This window comes from Ambystoma mexicanum, chromosome 7p (genome assembly GCF_040938575.1).
Source record: "Ambystoma mexicanum isolate Mex_15411 chromosome 7p, UKY_AmexF1_1, whole genome shotgun sequence".
NCBI classification, from domain to species: Eukaryota; Metazoa; Chordata; class Amphibia; order Caudata; family Ambystomatidae; genus Ambystoma; species Ambystoma mexicanum.
Genome location: NC_090939.1, coordinates 219,812,227 through 219,835,650, shown reverse-complemented (window position 1 = coordinate 219,835,650; position 23,424 = coordinate 219,812,227). Strand labels below are relative to the sequence as shown.

Genomic DNA, 23,424 nt, shown 5'->3' with positions numbered 1-23,424 from the left:
GAGCGTCCGCTGTCAAATTCTTCTCTCCGGCTAGATGGACTGCCGATAGAGAGATTCCTTCCCGAATTGCCCTAAACCAGAACTGCATTGCCTCTCTGCACAGTGGTAGTGATCCTACGCCTCCTCTTTTGTTGAGGTAGTGCATGGCCACCGTGTTGTCCGTCATTATCAGGACATTTCTCCTCTGTACTGATGGCAGGAAAGCTTTCAGCGCTAGTCTGATCGCTCTCAGCTCTAATAGGTTGATATGTAGTCTGGACTCCGATGGAGACCAACGACCGCTGATGGTCAAGTCGTTGGCATGGGCTCCCCATCCTTTGAGCGAGGCGTCTGACTACTGTTATCTCCGGCCATGGTTGCCAAAACAGTTCTCCTTTCAAGATGTTCTCTGAATAGGCCCACCACTGAAGGTCGTGGGCTACCTTGTCCGGAACCCGGAGGAGGTCTGACATTCTCCCTGAGAATTGTGACCACTGACTTCTCAGTGCCCACTGAAGAGGTCTCATTCTCAGGCGAGCCTCTGGCACAAGGAAGATGCAGGATGCCATGAGGCCTAGCAACCTCAAAAAGTCGAAGGCTGGGAGACGTTGGGCATTTTGAAACTTGGTGACCATCTGTAGAATATCTTGAGCCCTCACCTCTGGTGGCAAGGCTTTTCCCAGGGAAGTGTCCAGGACCGCTCCAATGAACTGAAGTCTCTGAGATGGTATCATCTGTGACTTCTTTAAATTGAGGGAGAAGCCCAGTCTGTGAAGGAAGAGGCAGACATAATCTAGCTGGGTCTGGGCCTGTTCCGAAGATACGGCCCTGATCAGCCAATCGTCCAGGTAGGGATAGACGTGGATCCCTTCCCTCCTTAGACTCGCCGCCACTACCGACATCAGCTTGGTGAAGACCCTCGGGCGGAGGTCAGCCCAAATCGCAGAACTCGAAATTAATAATGAGAGTTGCCAATTGCGAACCTCAGGTATTTCCTGTGCTTGATATGGATTGGCACATGGAAATAAGCATCCTGAAGGTCCAGAGATACCAGCCAGTCCTGTAGCCGGAGGGCCTGAAGGATCTGAGAGAGAGTTACCATCTTGAACTTGTCCTTCCTGAGGAACTTGTTCAATTCTCTTGAGTCCAGAATGGGTCTCAGTCCTCCGTCCTTCTTTGGTATGAGAAAATAGGGGGAGTACCAGCCCTTGTTCCTGTCCGCTACAGGTACCGGTTCTATGGCACCTTTCTCTAGCAGGTCCAGAATTTCCTGCAAGAGGAGCGGATCTGGAACTTTTCGGGAGCTGTTCCCCGGTGGATGACTCTGAGGGATGTGTAGAAAGGGTAGGCAGTAACATTGGGCAACTGTCTCCAACGCCCAAGCATCTGACGTTATAGCCTGCCATTCCGTCAGATGGTGAGTTAACCTGCCCCCTACAGGTGTCTTGTGTGCAAAGGCCTCAGAGTGGTTTGGGGGCGGCTGATGCAAATGCCGAGGGTAAAGAGGCACCTGCTGCTGCTGCGGTCTTAGTACCTTTGACCCGTCCACCTCGGGTGGATCTTCTTTGGCCTCTTTGCTCCGGCTGTCCCCTGCCTTTTCCGAATGCGGAATAATAGCGAAAGGACTTTCCTCTCCCAGAGGTTCCTAAGGGGCGAAAAGGAGTTTGGCGGATAGCAGCTCCTAAGGATTTTGCTGCTGCTTTAGAAGTCTGTAACTTTTCCAGACTATCATCAGCCTTTTTTCCGAATAACGAAGAGCCGTCAAAGGGCATATTCAAAAGTCTGGCCTGTACATCTGGAGCAAAGCCAGACTTTCGCAACCACGCATGCCTGCGGATTGTTGTACTAGCCGCCATGGCCCTGCTGATACGGTCAGCGGAATCGATGCCAGTTTGAAGAGACTCGCACATGGCATCTTTGCCATCTTCAATGATGTTAAGGAAGGCTTCCTTCTCCTCTCCATTGGGTATGCAGTCAGCCGCTGATGAAGCACACTCCCATAATGTGTGACTGAACCTGGCGAGCGTACAAGTGGCGTTAATGGACTTCAATGCCATACTAAGCAGAGAAGACTTTCTTTGCCATAGAGTCGTACCTCTTGTCATCCCTGTCCTGTGGGACAGTAGGGTAAGCAGTCCTACTGCTGGATGAAGTTGCCGCTTGAACCTCCAGGCTCTCTGGGGTCGGGTGTTTTGACAGGTATTCAGGGTCAGCAGCCGCTACCCTATACTTTGTCGACAGTCTTTTATTGACTGCTGGGATGACTTCGGGAGTCTCCCAATTGGATGCGATTCTTCTTTGTAGGGCTGCATGGAAGGGGACCACTGGGTCCTCCTGTGGGCCTTTGTCCAATATATCCGTTAGATCATCCTGTTGGAAAACAGGTGAAGGCGCAGACCAACCCATAAATTCAATTATTCTTGCCATCAGGGTTCTATATGGTGTTTCGGCATTTTCCCCTGGGTCTGGCTTTACAAATTCCACTTCTGGGGAAGTGTCAAGTCCACTGGCCTCATGAAGTGAGTCCTGTAGTTCCTTCAGCCTCCTTTCTTCAGAGGTGAAATCCTCTGCAGCAGGCAGTGAGGATCTCTGTAAATCAAATGTTTCTTGGTCAGAGTCTTCTCTTTCTTCATAAATTGAAGAAAAACCAGGGTATTCTGATCTCTGAAATGGAGTAAAGCCCATCTCTAGGGCTGAAGGAGCCAAACTCGTTGTTATTGGACGAGAAAATGTCGAAGTCGTCGACGCTGATGTAACCGGCCTCGAAGGTGCCGAAAATGGCGTCGAAAAAACTGGAAGGGGCCTCGAAGAATTCGAGAGGATCGGGATCCTACTCGAGGGTATCGATAACGGTCTCGGCGTCGTGCCGGAGGCCCTTGAAAACACTGTTGGCTGTGGAGCCTTGGTCCTCTCATCGGCGTCGACGATGGCGTCGAGTCGATCGACCAATGGCGCTGACCCGTGCGTCGAGGGAATCTTCGACGACGGCGAAGGAACCCTCGACGAAGGCTTCGAAGACGGTGCCTTCTTACCCGATGGCTCATGGCGCTCTCGGGTGGAATGTTTCGCCGGGTGCTGCGACTCGCGGCTTTTTGATTTTTTGGGTTTTTCACCCGGGGTATCACCCTCGGCTGTCTTCGAGGGGGTCGAGGCCGCGTTCTCGAAGACGCTTAACATTTTCTTTCTGAATTCCTCCCACTCAGTTTGAGAACTGTGTTTGGTGGGACAGGAAACTCTTTCTGGGGACACCGAAGACGACGAGGAATGGGACCTTCGATGTCTCTTTTTTGAGTGTCTAGATCTCGACCAATAGTGGGAGCTGCTTCGAGATCTAGAATGGGAGTGTTTGACAGCCAGGAGACGAATGCCTCGACCGACGAAACCTTAGAGGAGGTTTTGGCTGACTTACCTCTCTCGAGCTTCCCCTTTCACTCCTTCAGGGCTTTCGCCGTCATGGACAGGCAGTCCTCACACTCCGAACAATGGTGCTCGGACCCCAAGCACCATAAACAGACCCTGTGTGGATCCGTTATTGACATTTTTTTACCGCAGTCTCGACATTTCTTGAAGCCGGATCGCGGCGTCGTCGGTTCTGATGAAGAAGCCATCGAGAACGATAAGGAATATTCGTCGAAATAGATTTAGATAAACCTGACTGAACTGAGCAACGACGTTCCGAGGCCCCACGAAGCGCAGAAAAACGGAACTGAGCAACGGACGCAGCACGTGTATTTATGGGCATGGTGACGTCGGCGCCGATACGGTGGCCGTAGAGGGACATCGACTCGGCGGACGTCGATGCGCAGCGCCCTCTACAGAGAAAAAGTTTCCGAGGCCAGCAAGCTGGAAACTTATATCAAAGATAAGGAATACGTCGGAGGACACAATCCCTTCGAAATTTATATACTTTGGTCTGGGTGACTGAACATCAGAAAAGAGGAAATATTCAAATGCACAATTAAGCAAATCTCAGGCAGCTAACAAGGATCAAATGCAACAGAAGAGTCAATTTCATAAGTCTTTTCAAATACCTCCTTTTGAAACGCAGATACAGACTTTTTGTTCTTTAAGGAGAAAAGAAAACCCTAGTCATTTTGGAATTGAACATTTGGATGTCAGTCAGCTTGAACTTGCAATCTGCTCATCAGTTTTCCATGACTAAAGAAGTTAAATAGTGGAACATTTTTATTCTGGAAGGAATTATCTGTTTAAGCACCCACCATTTGAAAATACAAAAGACTTTGTATAATAAGGAAAAGCCTTTCAGATTTCAGGAAGGCTAAGCAGGTATTAATTGTTTCTTGGGTACCTTGGTGGGGAAGATTTGCTTAGGAGAAATTAATTCTATAATTTTCTCACCCTCTGCAGGTGTTCAGCTGTAAATGAGAGAGAGAGAGAGCGACCTGTGTTCTGTTTTTATTTTCTCCACTTCCCCTTTTCCCTCTGGGGTGTGGAGATTTCTGCTGTTCAATTCAGTAGTTGACTACACATTTTAGGGGGACCTGTGGGGCCAGCAGCTTCCGTGGAAAAAGAATCAGGACCTGACAGGAGGGACAAGGAACATCCCCTGTCCGACGGTCCAATGCCACAAGTCCTGCGCTTCCTTAGAGACCCCAGGGGAATAGAGCGCCCCCCCTGATGTAGAACATGGTGGTAGTGTTGTCCATGAAGATCCTCACCACCTTGCCTTTCAGAGACAGTAGGAACGACTTGAGGGCCCAGAACACTGCCCGTAGCTCCAGGATGTTGACATGCAGATCTTTCTCCGCCGGCAGCCACAGGCGTGTGCGGTCCCCAAACTTCCAGGGAGGCGTCCGTGGTGACCGTCTCCTGGTATCGGGGGGTGGTTTTGAAATCCCATGCCTTGGGCGATGTTGGAGAAGGACACCCCGTCATCTTATCGCCCATCAGAGCTCCTCGTTGAGGGATCTTATCTGTGAAGCTTCCGGACACCTATATCCAACCTGCAGAGACGGATGAGGTAGATGCAGGATGACATCATGCCCAGTAATGACTTGATGGCCTGCGCCATGGTGGTCTTCGCCGACGACAGCCGTTGCACCTTTCCATGAATGGCTGCTAGCCTCTTCTCTGAGGGCGACGCCAGGCAAGATAATGTATTGTGTCTGGCGCCTAGCAACAGCGAATTCTGCGGTGGCATTAAGCAAGACTTCGGATAGTTGACTGAGAATCCCAGATCCGTCAATAGTCAGACGGTCGTCCCAGTGTATTTGTCTGCAAGCTCCCCCAAGCAGGCGCGTATCAGCCAATCGTCCAGGTACGGGTATACAAGTATGTCCTGTAGATGGGCCACCATTGGTGCAGGCGTTTCATGAAGACTCTTGAGGCCGACTTCAGGCCGAATGGTAGGGCACTCCACCACGAAACGTAAACATTTCCGATGTTACTTGTGAAGGGGGACGTGGAAATAGGCATCCTCCAGGTACAACAATGTCAAGAAGTTTCCTTTTTCTAGTTGGCCGAGCATTGGGGAATTAGCTCTATTGCCCCTTTTTGTAGCATTGCTCGCACCTCTTCCAGAAGCTGAGGTATGTGCTGCTCCTGACGGGGAACCAGAGGGACACCCGGTCACCTGCATTGGAACTCCAAAGTGTGTCTTTCGGCAAGAGCGTCCAGCACCTATCTGTTGGTGGTGATCTTTCTCCACTCGCTGATGAACCACGACAGCCGTCCCCCCACTTGAGCGCATGAGCTGGGCCTGACATCCTGGCCAGATCAGGCTTTCTTGGGTGCCGGCATCCTGCCCTGCAGGCGACGGAGACCCTGACCTCCGCTACCGTAGGCCTGGAAGCAGCCTCGATCGGCTTCTTGCATCGAGATCAGGAAGGCTGTCTGTATGACATGGAGAACCCTTTTGAAGACCTGCTTGATTTTCCCCTGGAGGAGCGAAAAGACGAGCAGTGCTGCTGGAGAGTGCCGGGGGAACGGGCCGTCTCAGTTTCCGTCTTGATGGCCTTGAGGGACTCGTTGACGGCCTTCCCAAACAGATTTTCCCTGTTGAAGGGCATGTCCAGCATCTTCACTTGGACCTCCTGACAAATTAGTGGCTTTCACCCATCCCTGTCGACGAAGGCAGACACTGTTCCCCATTTGCCAGACGCTGTGTCGGCAATGTCCATTGCCACTGTGATGGCGTGGTCTGACACCCGTTCCTGGAAGAGAGCGAGGTAGTCCATAATATTTATTTATTTATTTATTTGCATTTGTTAAGCGCACTTGCAGCCCAAAAGGCATCAAGGAGCTGTTACAGAGGATACACAGATTTAAGATTACATACGGGTGCCAGAGGCTCTTAGTTACAATTTGGCAGGCATATAGGCAGTGGAGGATTGTTATAGACTTGATGGTCGTGCAGAGTAAGGATACCTCCGTCCCCAAGTACCGCACAGACAACACCAATAGTACTGCCTGCACGGTCTTTGAGGCCACAGGTGAAGAAGTTCGTTGACCTGGACTCGGGAACAGCCGGAAAAGGACCCCCCGATCGCTGCAAGGCAATAGGTTATAGGTATAGGTAAGCACAGAACAATTGGCAAGAGTATAACAACAGGGTAAGGATCCTAATCGGCTTACCTATGTGTCAGTCAAAGAAGTGTAATCCCAGCAGGCGTTGGGAACCCCAAATGGTGGAGGGCAGATGGTATGTAAGCGGACAGGCAAGCGCCCAGCGTGAGGCCAGAGGCCAAGAATCCAGGAACAGAAACACAATCCGTAAGACAAAACCAGGGACAGTCCAAAGGTCAGGCAGCAATAATCCCAACAGTTCCGGGTCGTGGTAACAAGAGGCGAAGGGCACGAGGAATCCAATGTAGAAAAGGTGGTCCGGCAACTGGTAATCCAAAGGTAAATGTTTAGGGCAAGACAGAGGCAGTCCGTGGTGCAGAAAACGTGGTCCAGAAGTTTCGTAGAGCAGAACAAGAAAACGAGCGTCGCAGAATCCCGTTGGAAACAGCTGTGAAGCGACGCTCATTGATTTCCGGACACTTTTATCCAGCGAAGACGTATCACGTGATGAGGACGACTGAAATCACGTGATACGGAAGCATTTCAGTGGTGGAGAGTCACGTGACACGTGACGAGCGGATCCTCCTAGGTCCATTCAGGGCACCTCGGTAACCTGGGAGCCTCCATCGCAACTGCCAGGAGCGGGAGGGAAGGTAGGTGCCAGGTGTACGAGCAAAGCCCTGGGTACGATGCCCGAATGGGCGCCTGAAGGTGCGTGTATTTGGGTATATGTGTGAGCGAGTGGGACGGCAGGAGGCCGAGGGTGGGGGCGTGGCTACCTCAGAGATGTTGGCAGGTGCAGGAGCCGTAACAAGGATACAGATTTATGTCGGGGAGGAACTCCAGGATGGGTCCTGCTTGTACCACAATTCCCTGTCATACCTGGCCAGGATCGCCAGCGCGATGGCTGTCTTGATTGTGGACGCCGCAGTGTAAATCACCTTCTTCCCCATGGCGTCCAGCCTTTTCCCCTCACTATCCGGATGTACCGAAGATGACAAAGACTGGTTAGCCGACAGTTTCCTCGCAGCCGCCAACACCACCGAGCCCTGCGATGGTTGCGACCTCAGGCACTTGGGTGCGGAGTCTGGCAGCCTATAGTTCTTCTCCAGCCTATCCCGCTTGGCTGTAGCTGTGCAAGGTTTCTTCATGAGGGCCAGTCCCTCTCTCCAAATATCGTCCAGAAAGGGCACAGCCATGATAGTCTTACTCTTGGCCATGCGCCTTTGATACACAAAGCCCTCCTTCTTGGTTTCCTCGAGTACCAGCTGGAATAGCTCAGAGGCCCTGGCGATCATGGAGTGGAACAAACCCACCTCATCCCGTGGGGCAATCCGATGTTGGGCATCCAAATGTGGTGATTCACTGTCTGATGCGACGATGTCCTGGTCATCATCCGTCATTGTGGCCGTATCCGTTCCTGTACCCATGTCTGTGTCAGCTGGGAGAGTTGGGCCCCGACGTGGAGGAGGAGGTTAATATTGGGCCCCGACTTGGAAGAGAAGGTTAATATGGGGGCATCTGATGATGCTTCCTCTTCTTCAGCAGAGGCTAATCAGGGGCCTGAGGGACCATAGGTACCGGCATTCTCATCTGGATCTCTGACACCAAAGTGTGTAGAATGGATAGAATATCCAAGGAAATGTCCCTCGGATGAGAAGGTAGAACAGGAAACGTAGGCCCTGCGCCCTCGTAGACCGTATGCAAGGACTTCTGATCTTCGTAGTCCGTGGAAGAGACTTCCATAGCTTGGGCGATGACCTGAGAGGGCTGTTTCAGGGCCTCATCGCCCATCCCCCGGTTTTCCTCCCTGAGGATTCTGAACCAGGACCTGGGCCAGTTTCACCCCTTCTGGTGTGCCTGCAGACTTTGCCAAAGTCTCTGTAGTGGTGTCACGCCTTGGGAGCCGACCTTGTAGGATCAGCGCCCGTAGCTGCCGTGGTAGTAGTAGCTGTTGACCGAATCCCCGACAAGATCTTTGCCTGTGCCGGTTTAGCTTGCTTGGGCTGTGCGGGCTTCTTCTCATCTGTCTGCGGCTTCTCAGATTTCTCCCGTAGCTTAGCCAGGGTAGACTACTTTCTCTTTGACGAGGAGCTTGATGGTAGGTTGGCAATGGAGGCGGAAGGTGATGCGAATCACGCCCTATCCACTTTAGGACCCACTTCCGCGGCGAACCCGGTGGACTCAGACTTGTGGATCTTGGCCTTCTCCTTGGCCCCCATGGATGAGGCACCCTCTAAGGACTTAGAAGACCGCTCCTCGGACCGGCCGGTCCTGGACGAGGCATGACCCTACTCGGAGCACGCGTCAGAGGCCTTGTTCGTGTTAAGCATTGCTGCCAGCCTACTATGCCTGTCCGTCGTTTTCTTCCAGAAACCAAGGCATATTTCACACTCTACTTCCATATGGTCCGGGTGAAGGCAGTAGAGGCATTGTAGGTGCTTGTCCTCCACAAACACATTCCGTAGCCTACATTTGGTGCAAGGCTTGAAGAGGGACCTTCCCACCTTCTCCTCCTTCATGGTCGAAGGGAGCGAAGTAGGCCCAAGATGGTCTTCTAGAATCTTCAATGGATCTTCGCCCTTTAGGGGCGCGGAACTTCACCGACAACGGGTCCCTGCTGCCAGCAGATGAAGAAAAGAGCACACAGGCTCTTTGAAACTAAAATTGAACTTTTTCTGTCGAAAAACACGGAAAACCATACAAATAGTTTGGAGAGCAACTCGAGGACTCCCAACACCGAAGCGTGCAGTACAAATCTGAAGATGGCTGCCAGAGGCGGGGCTTAGAGAGGGGACCGTCATTGGATGGGGGCAGTATGACCCAGAGGACAGTGATTGGTGTAGAGAAGAAATACCGTTTTGAAGTGAAAGTTAAACTGCTTTTTCTTTTAAAAATGATTCCCAGCCTGACGACAGGTAATATTCATGAGCATGTGAATCCATGCTAGACCCCATGCAGGAGAAACAATGATTTATTAAGCCTGCAATGCCTTAAGTGCCAAGGACGAGCTATCTCATCCTCAGCATTATGTTTCCAGTGCCGAGGACGAGATAGCTTGCCCTTTTTGGCACAAACTCTAAATCCAAACCCCGGGCTATGTGAGGAGGTTGTTCCTCCTCAGGGCCCGGGGGTTGGATTTCCTTCAGTGTCACGTCAGCATGCGTAATGAGGGCTGACGTGACACTGAATGTAAATTTCACCGCCATTTCTGGCTTCAGCGGTGAAATGGAAGGTAAGTTCCTCCCTCGATCTCAGGCCTTTCTATGCCGTTTTGATCGAGGGAGGTGTCGTTGGAAAGGGGAGACTCTCTGGGAAAGGACAGGGACCCTGCTGGGGCTCCCTGGGACTTGTTAACTGGAAGCACAGCCCTAGGGACAGCAGGACTATGGGCTGAACAAACTAGAGACACAAGGGGGTTGTCCTGACGTCTGGAAAGAAGGGTTTACCTTTAAGTTTCTGTAAACTCAATTTTATTCTGTCATGTTTAACACAATCCAACTTATTCTGTGTGCAATAGAACTCAAGTGACTAAATAGTCAGACATTAATATTCAGCAGCATCAGCATTTAATTATTTAGCTGTTCATTTGCTTCTTTTAGTATACATCTTTCTGTATCATTTTCTTATTTTCTTATTTCTTCTGTTTTTTACGCACTGTTTTTGAAAAGACTCATCCAAAAAACGTTTTAACTTTAATATACAGAGTGGTGCAGTGAAAATTGTGTAAAACCATCACCTACAGTAACTTGTGATATAACATGTATAAATTAATTTCATCCATGAAATGCAACTAATAATAACAAGCTAAGTTGCAATGCCAGGCAAGAGGGTGACCTAACACGTGGTCTACGTCTTGATGTCAATCAAACAGTTTGTATGCGTTTATGGGGACAGTAGAGGCACTGAGATGCACTGTCCCGAGACATTTCGGCGAGATGGCTTCTTCTTGGGCCTGGAGTAGGTCTCCCTATAAGTAGGACATAAAATAAGTCAGGGGCTCCATAAGTGCCAAGTGTTGTTTGAGAAACTGTACATGACAAAAATTTACATTATGGCACACCTAAAAAAGTCTAAAAACAGGGCAGCGGTAGACTGACATTTGAAGTATTCCACGTGGTATATCCTTGGATTGTATCTTCCACGTATACAACTTAGAGCATTATGGGAGTCAAAAGTTTTCAAAATCCTGAGTGCAGTAGGACAAAGAAATGCACAAGTGCATGGTTTGTACAGACACTATGCATGTACAAAGTGTGTAGTACACAGTTTACATTAACCATGTTAGCTGCCCGAACAAAAACATACCTTTCTGGGTGGGCGTGTTTAGCGGACTTGTCTTTTAGTCATTTGTAGTGAATGTCATCATGGCGACGCTAATCTGGAGCCAAAATGTTGCACTGGGTACTGTTCAGTAGGAATGAGTTTGTACTTGAAAAAGTTAGTGTTTCGCCAGCGTTAGGTATGGAAATGGGGAGGAGACTCTTGGTAGTGGGGTTGCTCTATGCACTACGGATGTAATGAAGCCTGCTTCTCTGTGTTCAAAAGGTACCAGTGCCTTTTGTCTATTAGCCAATCCAAAATAAGTTCATTTTTTTGGTAAAGCGGTAGAGGGAGAAGCTGTACCGCAGGCCAGCCAGAGCTCCAGGATGGTGGGGGGCGATGTCCCTGTAGTCCCAGGGAGCACTGGCAAGGTCCCCATCCTTTCCCAGAGGGGAAATCCGTAATGCATCCCAGCCAGAGCTCCAGAATGGTCAGGGGTGATGTCCCTGGTCTTGGACAGCTGTCTCCCATGTGGGTTGACCGCCCCAAGCACAGCAGCAGTCCCAGGGAGCACTGGCAGGGTTCCTCATCCTTTTCCAGAGGGAAATTCTGTAATGCAGGCCATCCAGAGCTCCAGGATGGTCGGGAGTGATGTCACCGGCCTTGGGTGCCTGTCTCCCATTTGGATGGACAGCACCCAAGCTCAGCGGCTGCCCCAGAGAGCCCCGGCTGGGTCCCCGTCCCTTCCTGGAGGGAATAGCTATAAGGCAGCCCAGTCACAGCTGCCGGGGCTCCCTGGAACCATTGCTGGGCTTGGGGACTTTCAACCCATATGGGAGACAGCTGACCAAGGCTGGGGACATCACCCCCGACCATCCTGGAGCTCTTGCTGGGTTGCGTTACAGAATTTCCCTCTGGGAATGGATGGGGACCCTGTCGGGTCTCCCTGGAACCACCGCTGGGCTTGGGGACGATCAATCCACATGGGAGACGGGTGCCCATTGCTGGTACATCACTCCGACTGTCCGGGAGTTCTGGCTGCGCTGCGTTAGAGCTTTTTACTCAGGGTAAGGATGGGGACACTGTCGGGGCTCCCTGGGACTGTCATCGTACTTGTGGACGGTCGACACTTTTTCTGCCCAGGTAGGTGCACCCACACATATGAGGTACCGTTTTCATCGGGACACCCGTGGGAATGTGGGAAGGTAGGACATTGTGGTTTGGTGGTTTCATGGTGGGAAATGTCTGAAAATTGTGTTTTTTTCCCCTAAATTTTGGACTTTGCCAGGGCTTGTGGATAATAGATTCTGGGGTGATTTGCGTAGGTCAGACCTCTGTGGATTCCCGCGGGTGTCTTCTTTTAAAAAATGCATGGGGTTCCCTGCTTTCCTTGGTGGCTGCGATACCCCAGGCTGAAATCTGTAGGTTGGCCACAAGAGCAAAATCCTAAATATTTCCTCTCTCGAAACCCTTTGGGGATAGCAGTGGTTTAGCCTTTTCCCTTTGCACCCAGGTAGGTGCACCCACACATGTGAGGTACCGTTTTCGTCGGAACACCTGTGGGAATGTGGGAAGGTGAGACATTTGTTGTTTTCTCTTGGTTTTGATAATGTTTCCCTACATTTTCTACTGCACTTTGTACACAATTCTTTCATTTCCCAAATATAACCTACATTTGTCGCTGCTTTAGGCACTGTATGCTTTTGTAAACTGCTCAAGTCACCTATCCTTCAAAAGGTCTGCCTGTGCTCTTTCTAGAAATGTATTCTTACTATTCCTCACCACATTTGTTTTCCTTTTTCCACACGCTAAGTACGTCTGTTTTGGCCGTCAGCATAAGAACCCTGTGTACCATGTTTCAGTATTTGGCTTGTGGTATTGCTTATTTTGTGAAACATGATGAAATATTTGTGATTTCCTGAATAGAAAAGTCGGGGGAATGTAGCGGTGCATTGCTTTTCTCAATATGCACAGAAGCCATTACCAGAAGCCATTACCTTACAGGTCCAAACATGTCCTACAAATACCTTTTTTTCTGTGATTTTTCCAATTTTTCCCCAAACTATGGGAATTGTACCTACATAGTTTTTGCCTGTCCTGCGCAAGTGACCCCTTCATAAACTTGGAATTTTGTCTAGTTTTCAGAAATATATGCCCCTTTCTCTTCCCATTCAGCTTTCCTACCCTCTTCTTACATTCCGTCCAAGCATGTCCTATTGGAAAGAAAGAGAAAGAAATCACCTGCCTCTCACAAAACCTTATAAAATTGTTTTTTTTTTGTTTCCACGCAACCTGTTCTTGAAAGTCTGGAAAATGTCAAATTCAGAACAGCAAACCATTTGTTCCTAGCACTTACAAAGAAAAAAACAGAGGCTTCTTTGTACATCATTTTATTGGCATTTTCTAAAAAGACACAACATCTGCTCTCTTTTCTGGTATTTTCTTTCACCCCCATATAGCAAACTGGGATTCCTTCGTGGCGTTTTGACCGCCTACATGTGGGAACAAAAGGGGCCAAATGAGGCCCAGATATCAGATGTAACAAGAAAGTTACAAGGAATTGAATGGTTGCATACCAAAATCACCAGAAAAGGGCTCGGCACTGGGAGGGAAAACCCTCAGCAGTTAAGGGGTTAAAATACACACTAAGCAAATTAAACCTCTAGTCAAATATTTTCACACTTTCTATAAAATATATATATATATATATATATATATATATATATATATTTACACAATATTCTATAATATATTCTATATATACTATAGAAGACAAAAAGCATATACTTCCATAACCAATTAAATACAGGCAAGTACTTATATGCATGACATTCAGTACAGACACAATAACCACAGAAGCGCTTCCCCTGACACTTAAGTCCAACCCTAAGGGGGTTTGGGGCCTTGTGCCCTAAAGTCACCAGTTCCAAAGTTCTACTTCGCAGGTACTTTTATTAAGAGATTTGGACGATGCCAGTCGTTAATACAAAAAGTCAAAAAGGTAAGTAAAATTTCAGGATAGCAAACAAACTCAATCCCAGTCACTAGGATAGGCCTAGGAAGGTATCTTAAAGCAGGACTCCACTGATCCAAAGTCAGGAAAGATTAGTTAAGGGACAGGACCTTACGCCCACGTAACCCTATTGAGAAAAGGGGTAAAAGCAACAGGTATGTTACTTACCCCCTGACTCTGATTTCTCCAGGGATCACTGCTGAGGTTCCAGAATCCTTTGGGGACACAATCTTCTGTGCTGGGTCAGGTCGAGGAAGGCCCAGGGGTCGGCGATCTTCCAGGAATGAACAAAGGAGCAACCTGCTTCCTTTGATGCAAGAAGGCTAAAATGCAGGAGCAGGCGTCTTGTTGTACACATTGAAGACCCTCCGGTAGCCTAGGGGGGAGCTGGTCAGTCCACTAGCTGGTCCCAGAACACGTCCGAAGGCTCAGAAGGCAAGGATCCTTGAGCAGGGAGTCGAGACTGGTGGTTTCCACCAGTCCAGGTGTCGAAGCACCTATGAGGGGTGTCTTGAGATCAGGCAGAGGAGCAAGGCTTCACCTGGACTTCAATGGAGTTGGTGCTGGTCAGCTGCAGGGATCATCAACGGGCTGACTTCTTCATAGAGGACTTGGCTCCAATGATGATCTGAAGAATGGCTGCAGCTTTTATCCATATTTTTTTTATGGACAGGAAGCTCCCCAAGTCCAGCAATTGTAAGGTTCTGCAACATTGAAACAAGCAGTGGCTATCCAATTGGGGATAGCCACTGGCCACCACATCCGTCCAACAACAGGCATTCATGCACCTGGAGTACTGGGACCAGCCCCTGCATCCAAGCTCTCACACACCTTTTTCCTGTGAAAGCAGTAGCTTTCCCTGGGAAAGGGCATTCCACATATGGCATTTCCTGACCTGAGAAGTCAGGAAGAATGCCAAAGAACATTGCCAAAAGACAAGCAAAAACCTTGTGGCACAGCCACCTTCCGGTGCTAGCTACCTTTAGTAGCCCTTTGCGGGAAATGCAAAAGTACACAAGTAAAATGTATAAAGCATGGTAGAAAAATATCTGCTGCCACCAGCTCATCAAAGTATCCCAACCGCACATCACTTTAGGGTGATGTGTGCAATTGTAACAATACAAGATATTCACAAAGAGAGATATCATCTTTCTGTACTAATATTCTTATGGACTAATCAGTTTCCCTATAATAATGAGCAAAATTACAAGGGAAGCAAAGCAGAAGGCTTTCAATCACTTTTACTGATTTTCTTTTTTACCGTAGCACTGCACATTATGAACCTTGCAGAAATAGACATCACTCTGACAGCCAAGTAGCAAAATAAACATATTACCAATTTTGAAGTTGGTAGTTTCCAAAGTGGGACAAGTAAACAGCCTGGGAAAGACCATGTAAATAGGAATGGGTAGACCTCTGCAGATATCTCCTTCAGCTATCTGAATGTTCTGGATCTCAGTGGCATCTCTGGCATAACCTTCAGCACATCCTTTGAACAAAATAAAAAGAAAATTGTGGCATATCAAAAATTATAAAGTCGTAAATGTACAATGAAAACACATTTACATAAACATATATTTATTTTAGGTAATGCTCAGTTGCTCGTTGGGCTAGATAGATCAGATGGATGGATTTGAGGGCTGGAATGGATGATGGACAGAGTGATATTACAGATTCTCCAGATGGAGCAGGTTAAGGGCTGGTAAAATGTTCACGTTATCCTTGGCATTTTTCAAGGTGGAACCTTGCTGAGTCAACATAGGCAGTTATAAAGATTCTCTAACCGGTATGAGGCCCAACCAATTCTAATCATACTAAGGGTGTACAATGCCAAACCTAAGGCCATCGCTATATGCAGGGCAAGTATTTCGGAGCTTCCAAGACATGTCACTTTTATGCTGTGGACATTTTTCTTTCTTAAAACACATTTTGGGTCTGCCACAATCATTACCAAACTATGCTGTCCACCAGGAACTTTGTATTTCCCCTATAGAAGATATGCTGAAACTGGAACCAGTGAAAGTTTGGTTAAGGGTATGGTTGATTGACAAAGCAGTGCTGACCAACAGAATAATGTTTTCTGTGGTGGGAAGCGAATGAAATGTTGTAAAAATACCTGATGTGGCTTTTATTAAAAAAGATCTGCAGATGGCAAACTGCAATGCTTCTCTATTCGATGGGCCCATTACAAAAGCTATGGCAGACTCCAGCATTTCCACCATCCGAATGAGATACAAGATGACCAAAGAACTAGAACTAGAGAAACAAGCAGGGCGTGGCCAAGATGGCAGAGAGGTAGGACACCTAACCCTTACCTGCTCCGACCATCGACCTGACTGTAATGCTGCCAGTGAAATGAAGTTGCATATCTGTGTCTCCCGCATTTATACCAGAGGTAGAGGTCGCAGCGATCAACTGAGGGAGCCCAGAGACCGCTGCTGCAGGTTGTAAAGAACGCGCTGAGGAGCCGGTAAGGCACCCAGCGTGCCATCATGCCGGCTGTAGTGGGACGCGCGAACTATGAGCTGACTCAAGGGGGTCAGCCGTGAGCCACGCCGCCCCCTGTGCCGGCCAGAGACAAGAGTTGGGAGGCCAAAGGCAATGTCTGTGGACAGGTCACAAGAAGAAGTCAGGTGGCTCGCCCCCTGTGTGGGGAGAGCGTAGGGCCTGGCTACGTGACCTGGGTTGTGCCAGAATTTCAAAAGATAGCACTACGGAGAGGCGATGAATGCGGGGTGCATGAAGGCTATTGGGACCCGCTGATTTATAAAAACGTTTAAGAGGGTCAATGCCTGGAGTAGCTGTGAGGGGGGCACTTTCCCCCTGCCTTATGGATCCATAGCATCAAAGCCCATTGGGTGGTAGTGCGGAGGTCGGAGGTGCACTCTCGCTAAGAAGCCCTTCAGTCTGGCTACAGAAGAAGGCGGTGGACCCGATGTGCAGGCAGCAGAGAGGCCCCTGAACCCTGCCCATTGGTGCAAGATGAGCTGATCGAGTGTGAGGAGCAAACTCTGCGGGTCATTAACACTCAGCTGCCCCTGTGTTAGGGAGAATTCTCATTTAATGGATAATTTCCCTTGCCTATAGAGTCCCCAGCAGCTTTGCTGGATTTGAAGGGTTTGTTTTTTTCTCCTGCTAAGAGTGTGATTCTTTTTCCCACTCTTAGGCATATTTGCTATGTATGTTCTAGGCTATTTTATTGTGTTTAATGTCTATGGGGTTTATCTCACCCCCATAGGAACCATCTTTATCCACATGTGTCACACAGAACCCTCTGTGCAGCGACACAGGGGTGTCATAGCGACCCCGAAACATAGACTCCATACCCTGGGACTGACTACTGTCTCCCAGGGCATGTAAAGTCACTATTGACTTTACTAGTCACTCTTTATGAACAAAACCAGTACAACCCATCTTACTATGGAGGTACTGGAAAGGGTTAATAGTTTTTCCCTTAAGTTCATTTTCGAGAGGGTACCGTACAGTCCCTCTCTCAAACGTTTCTGGCTGGTGGCAGTGGTTACTACCAAAAATATTCGACCCCGAATATTTTCCTATGGGATTTTCCCATTGTTCGAGGATACCACATTTACTGACAGCATCAGTATTTTAATATTAACTTTACTCCGGTAGGTTTCATTTGCCAGAACTTTTATATAAATTCTTTCTCGTGTCTTTCTCTAAATTCCTAACCCAGGTCGGGGATCCTTTGTTCGTCCTTTTGGTGGGCTTCTGCCCAGAAGCCCTCCTTTCGGCGCCACTGTGTCTGGAGTGGAACCACTGTGTGGGAGGGGGAGTAGGACCCCTGGACAGGTCCGCCAGGATGACCACTCCACTGTGTGAGTGACAGCTAGGCTGTATGAATGGGGATCTTTTTGCATAAAAGCAGGGCCCTGTGGACTGGAAGAGCAAGACGTCGCTGTTACCAGTCATTTGGTCGACACCAAATGGTCGAATTTTTTTATTACATTTTGGGGGGTGGGGGGGGGCCCGCCCAACCCCCCTTTTAATATATTTTTTTTTAACCAAACAAAACGAAAAAATGTATAAATAAATAAAAATAAAAAATTTCGACCATTTTTTTTTCAACCATTTGGTTTCGACCAAATGAGCGGACACCGACGTCGCCACTGGAACTAAGAAGCCGAAGAGGAGAGAAGCCAAAGACATCTGCAACAACTGAACCACCAGTGAAGCCCTGCTGCAGCGTCTCACCACTTTTCTCCACACGACGAGAGAAGATCTTCATCTGCAAGAGCCTTCTTCCCTTGAGCTGGTGGGGCCAACCAGTTTGCCAATTGCCTTCCCGGACCTGCCTTGGTCAAATCGCCAGTGCCCTGCACTCGGAGACCGGATAGCCAGGCACCCGTCCACCCGGTACGCGACTTAAAGGAGTGTACCTTTTATTTGTTTGACAGCACCATGGCTGGTTTCATCCCGGGGCAGTGCAGTAACTCGCACCTTCCTCCACGACGAGAGTCTCTCTTCCTCTACTGGATCTCCCGAACTGCAGGAACTGCCAAGAACAACTGCCACCGCAGGAGCCTGTTATACATTTCAAGGTACTTTGTTCCGCCAGGCCTCCCTTTCCGTGTGGTAGTGCTAAAGATGTTTTAAATCCTTTACCTACCTGTTGGGCTGGCCGCCCCTATCGTCTAACATTGTCCTTCACCTTCTGCATCCACCTTTTCAAATCGTTTAACAAAGACTTGACTGCAGCTACAAGAACATTTTGCTCCTGGGCTCTCTTGCCCGGTACCACTGACTCTGGCACAAGCCTATTGACTCTGGCTGAATTTGTTAGAACTGCCTTCTCCAGATTGGTTCCCAACTAGAATTGTGTTGGTGCACCTAATTCTTATAACCACCTTTTCCTTCCCACTTTTTAAACTTGTGAAGTGCCATTTTGCTCGGTTTTCATTTAAGTAGTCTACGTGCTAAAGTACTGCCTTGCCTAAACTTGTTCACAAACTTATTGGGAAGTGTTGCTAGGGGGTCTAAGAATATATTCCTGTATAACTTGTGCTTTCCCTCCCTTGTGAGAAATTGCTAGAGTGCCATTTGTGTTTGGTTTTCACTGTGCCGTTTTGCTCACTTTTCACTCTTGCTCAAACTTGTCTACAATTTAACTAGGGAGTTGTGTATCCTTTTCTTGACTGATTTTAACTTGCTTTAATAACTGTGATTTATGTGTTGAACTAGAAGGTGTAAAATAAATATATATATTATTTTTAATACAAAGCCTTGGTCAGTGTTTCCTTGTACCATAGTATTTTGGCCCTATTGTGTAAACCCTGAATACTGCTCATCTCCCTCTTGAGATAAGTCTGACTGCTTAGCCACAGCTACCAACTAAATCGATGTGGTACAGACTGATACCAAAGGGGATTTATTGCTCATACCTGTAGACTTAATCTTCTGTAGTGCTCACTAAGGGAACTGCACAGGATTCTGCCTAACACCCTGCTCCGCCAGCAAATACCTCAATAATTCTGTGTGTGGTGGGCCAGGCCCCCCCCTACTCCCCATAGACCTTGGGCATAGAAGGAGAGGTGCCTGCTGCAGAAGGAGGGGTGGACCGGAGTTGGCCCCATCCAGGAGCAAGGGTAACGTCCTGTGAATGAAGCAGAAAGTCAAAGGCCCCTAAAAAAATCGAAAGGCTCCAGTACAGGGATTCTTGTCAACTCCTGCAACACAGGACCCTCCAGCAGAAGCCATCGCTGAAGATACATCAAAGGAGTTACGTTTCACGCCCAGTGTGCCGCTTCTCACGCTAGAGCTTCTCACCCAGTCCCTTGACCTGCTCTGACAGGACAGAAGGAACTTGCTACACTCTGAAATAACTGAGCTTCGAAAGGAGATGATGGAGTCCACCACCGAGATCAGGAGGGAGGTAGTGGCCTTGGAAGACAGGGTGGACCACAACAAGCGCTACCTCACCACGCTTGAGACGGACATAAGTGAGGTCCAAGGAAGACTGTCAGCCCTCCAGGATAGTAATGATAGTCTCAAGGCTGAATGTGATGACCTGGAGAACAAGGCGAGGCGAGATAACCTTAAAGTGAAGTTCCTGCGTGAGGTGAACCGAGGGCAAAGACATTGAGGACTGCATTCGAGAGCTCCCATCGTAGGTCATGTTGGACAACCCCCCTGAAAATATTAAGATGGACAGGGTGTATAGAATGCCCCCAAAGAGAGATGACAAAAACCGCACTCCCCTCAATTCCCCAGAGAAATATTGTGGTGAAATTCCAGGATTACCAAGTCAAGGAAGCAATCCTGGGGGAGGCAAGAAGGGTAAATCCTATCCAGTTTCTGGACGCCACAGTCCAAATATTCCAAGACGTCTCCCAGTCTACTCTCGCAAATAGAAGGCTTATGAAACCCATCACGGAGGAGCTACGGCGCCAACACATCTGATACAGGTGGACGTATCCATGTGCCCTCCAGTTCAAGATGAGTGATGCAGTGCACACAGAATTCTCGGCAGAGGAAGGAGCCTGACGATTGAAAATCACATTAAGTGAGGAGGGAACAGCACAGCCCGCAGCAAGCACTGGAAGGACCCGAGGAGAGGGCTCCTGGCGCATGGTGCAATCAGGGAAAAAGAGCCGACCGATGACTAGGCAGTGATTGGAACTGCTCACCTTGTACCGGGCCTCGGCGAGGGACCGGCAGGATGGTTGTGCCCGACTACATGTCGATCACCACATTACCCATGGGCGAAGAACTGTTTAGCAGTGTTAAGGAGTATTTCTCCAAGTTGAGGATCTCACAATGTTTTTGTTGTAATCTGTAGAATTTGTTTAGTTAGATGGGACGAGACCTGCAGCGATTCTTTCGCGGCATACCGAAACCTACTGATAGGCTGGGTCGTATGGGGGGGGTGGGTAAGGGAGGTTTATCTTTCAGATCAGGTATTTTACTGACTGGCAGATATACTGGGGTACCTTGGGAGTTACCAGAGGGGTGCTACCTGAGGTGCTAAAGGCATAAGTTACCACAGGGACGGTTTTTCACAGGTTCTAAGCAGTATTACCTTGCAGATGGACAATACCTTACATAGACACAATGGGGAGCTAGGAGAAGAAAGGGTTTGCAATGGTCAATTACATCTCACGGGTAGTAGGACACTCATTAGTGGACCATGGTGACTAATTTAGGGACTATAAACACCTGTGGCTTGAGCATCCTGGGTAAACATACACTGCTGTTTAGGGTGCTGACTAGACTGCAGCTGCATATAATAGGGCTCCAGGAAACCCACATATTAAAAAAGGACCAGGGAAGACTTTGAGCATAGATCATTTCCACACCAATATCACTCCTCAAACAGTAAAGGGGTGAGGGAGTCGCTACTAATGCACAAGGATGTGGGTTTTACGCACATAGCAACCAACAAAGACACTGAGGGCAGGTATACAATGGTTGACGGGGAGTTCCAGGGCAGGGGAATCACTATATTTTCTATGGCCCTAACTCAGCGTAGGAACCTTTTATGCTGAGGATGCTAGAGGAGGTGGGGAAAAGGGGCCAAGGGGAAGTTCTCCTAATGGGCGACATGAACCTAGTAATGGATGGGGTCAACTCGGACCACCTAACTCCACCACAGGCTCGGCATCTTCCATTCTCAAGAATCACAAAACCAACCTGAATGTGGTGGATGTATGGCAAAATCTACACCCGGATGGTGCTGCCTACATATACAACTCGCATGTACACTTGTCGGCATCACAAATTGACTATATTTTATCCCGACAGGTATGGCTCACTTTGTCCTCTCCAAAGACATTGAGCCCATGACCCTTTTAGATCATGATATGGTGACAGTGAGAATGAAAGACTTATTGCATCACTGCAAGACCTACCAATGGTGGCTCCCGCCCAGTATCCTGTGAGATCCGGGGTGCTTAGAGGACTTAAAAGGAGCAATTATTCGGGAATATCTTGCCAATAATCACCCTGAGGACACAGCAGAGGGCATCCACTGGGATGCGCGGAAAACAGTTGCCAGGTGAGTAAGATCAGCAAGCGCAGCCGCGATGAAGTGTGCTCTGGGCCAGGTCGGAGGAGCAGCTAATAGGAGAGGTGAGGAGGGCATACAAAGCCTTTGCTTTGAATCCTAGCAGGTGACATCTTAGGGCTCTGCAGTAACTAAGAATCACTTGAGACTCTTGAGGCCTCAAAAAGCCGAAAGGACTATGCTCCGGGTTCGCCACAAATTCTACGAGCAGAGAAATGTTCCAGGGACACTCTTAGCACACCTCCTTAAGCAGGTGACAAGCCAGGCATTCATCCATTCCATTGCCGACACTCAGGGGAAGGAGTGGGGGGATGAGGGCAAAAAGAGTGAGCTATTAAATGCCTTTGATACAGAACTTTACACCTCCAGCACTCCAGGGGGATATAAAAGCATACTTAGAAGGAGTGGAACTGCCTCAGCTGGCAGGAGGGGCGAAGGAATTTCTGAAAGCTCCAATCGACGCACACAAAGTTATTCAGGCTATCAAAGCATTGAAACCTAACAAAGCTCTGGCCCAGACGGCCTCACGGCCAGCTTTTACCAGTCCTTGGGTCAGATACTGGCCAAGCACCTGGTTGTGTTTAGCTCAGTGAGAAATGGTGGCCATCGTCCGGCCTCAATGATAAGAGGCCCAGGTGACCCTGATACCCAAGCCAGGGAAAGACCCCAAGCTCTGCTTATCCTATAGGTCCATACCATTATTAAACCTAAACTCCAAGATATTCACGAAAATTCTGACGACTAGGTTGGAGAGGTTCATGCCTATTCCTATTAGCCCAGATCAGTCTGGATTTATTAGGGGATGGGGTACCATTGATAATATAAGGAGGCTCATACACCTAATAGACAAATTGGGGAGAAGCCCCAATCATACGCTTTTGTTGACGCTCAACACTGAAAAAGAATTTTATCGTGTTGAATGGGGCTTTCTGCTGGAAGTATTGCAGAAGTTTAACTTTGGGCCCAAAATGATCCAAATGATTTACTCCAATAATGAGACTCCTTCCGCAAAGTTGTTGATCAACGGGGCAGTGACTGCACCGATCCCGCTTAATCGAGGTACCAGGCAGGGATGTCCCCTCTCACTGCTTTTCACGGATGATGTGATTTTAACGCTATCGGATCCCCTAGACTCGTTACGAAATGTAGCAGAGGAAATCAACAGCTATGGTAGGGCCTACAGATTTAAAATAAACAACGGCAAGTCAGAGATCCCGGGTCTAAATGTTCCTCTCTGCCTGAGCGAGGACCTCCAGCAGAGGTTCCCCTTTACCTCGGCTGCTAAAAGTATAGCATATCTTGGGTCAACAAAACTAGTAAAATTGGGGATCTGTTCAGAGTTAATTACCTGGCCTTAGTGAGAGTGAGAAACATCAGGAGATGCTTACACCGCTTGGGAGCCTTGCGACAGTCACAGTTGGGGAAGATGGCACTAGTCAGAATGAAATCCTCCCAAGATTCTTATACCTCTTTCAGTCAATCCCTATTTTTACTCTAAAGGCACGATTGGGAATTGGGATGCTATCTTGCTACATTTTCTGTGGAGGGGGGCTCCCCTAGAGTCAGCAGGACCGCATTGTATGCAACTAGGGACTGTAGAGGCTTTGGCAATGCTATAGAG

The 23,424-nt window shown here is 48.6% G+C and overlaps 1 protein-coding gene across 4 annotated transcripts in view; it reads right to left on the bottom strand.

Moving 5' to 3' along the window:
- Positions 1-23,424, bottom strand: part of VPS26C (VPS26 endosomal protein sorting factor C) — a 641,087-nt gene that overhangs the window by 119,274 nt on the left and 498,389 nt on the right. For all 4 annotated transcript variants that reach the window (XM_069636086.1, XM_069636088.1, XM_069636089.1 and 1 more), the window contains one exon: positions 15,117-15,269. In XM_069636086.1, coding sequence (XP_069492187.1) covers positions 15,117-15,269 — 153 coding nt within the window. The remainder of the gene's footprint in view (positions 1-15,116; positions 15,270-23,424) is intronic.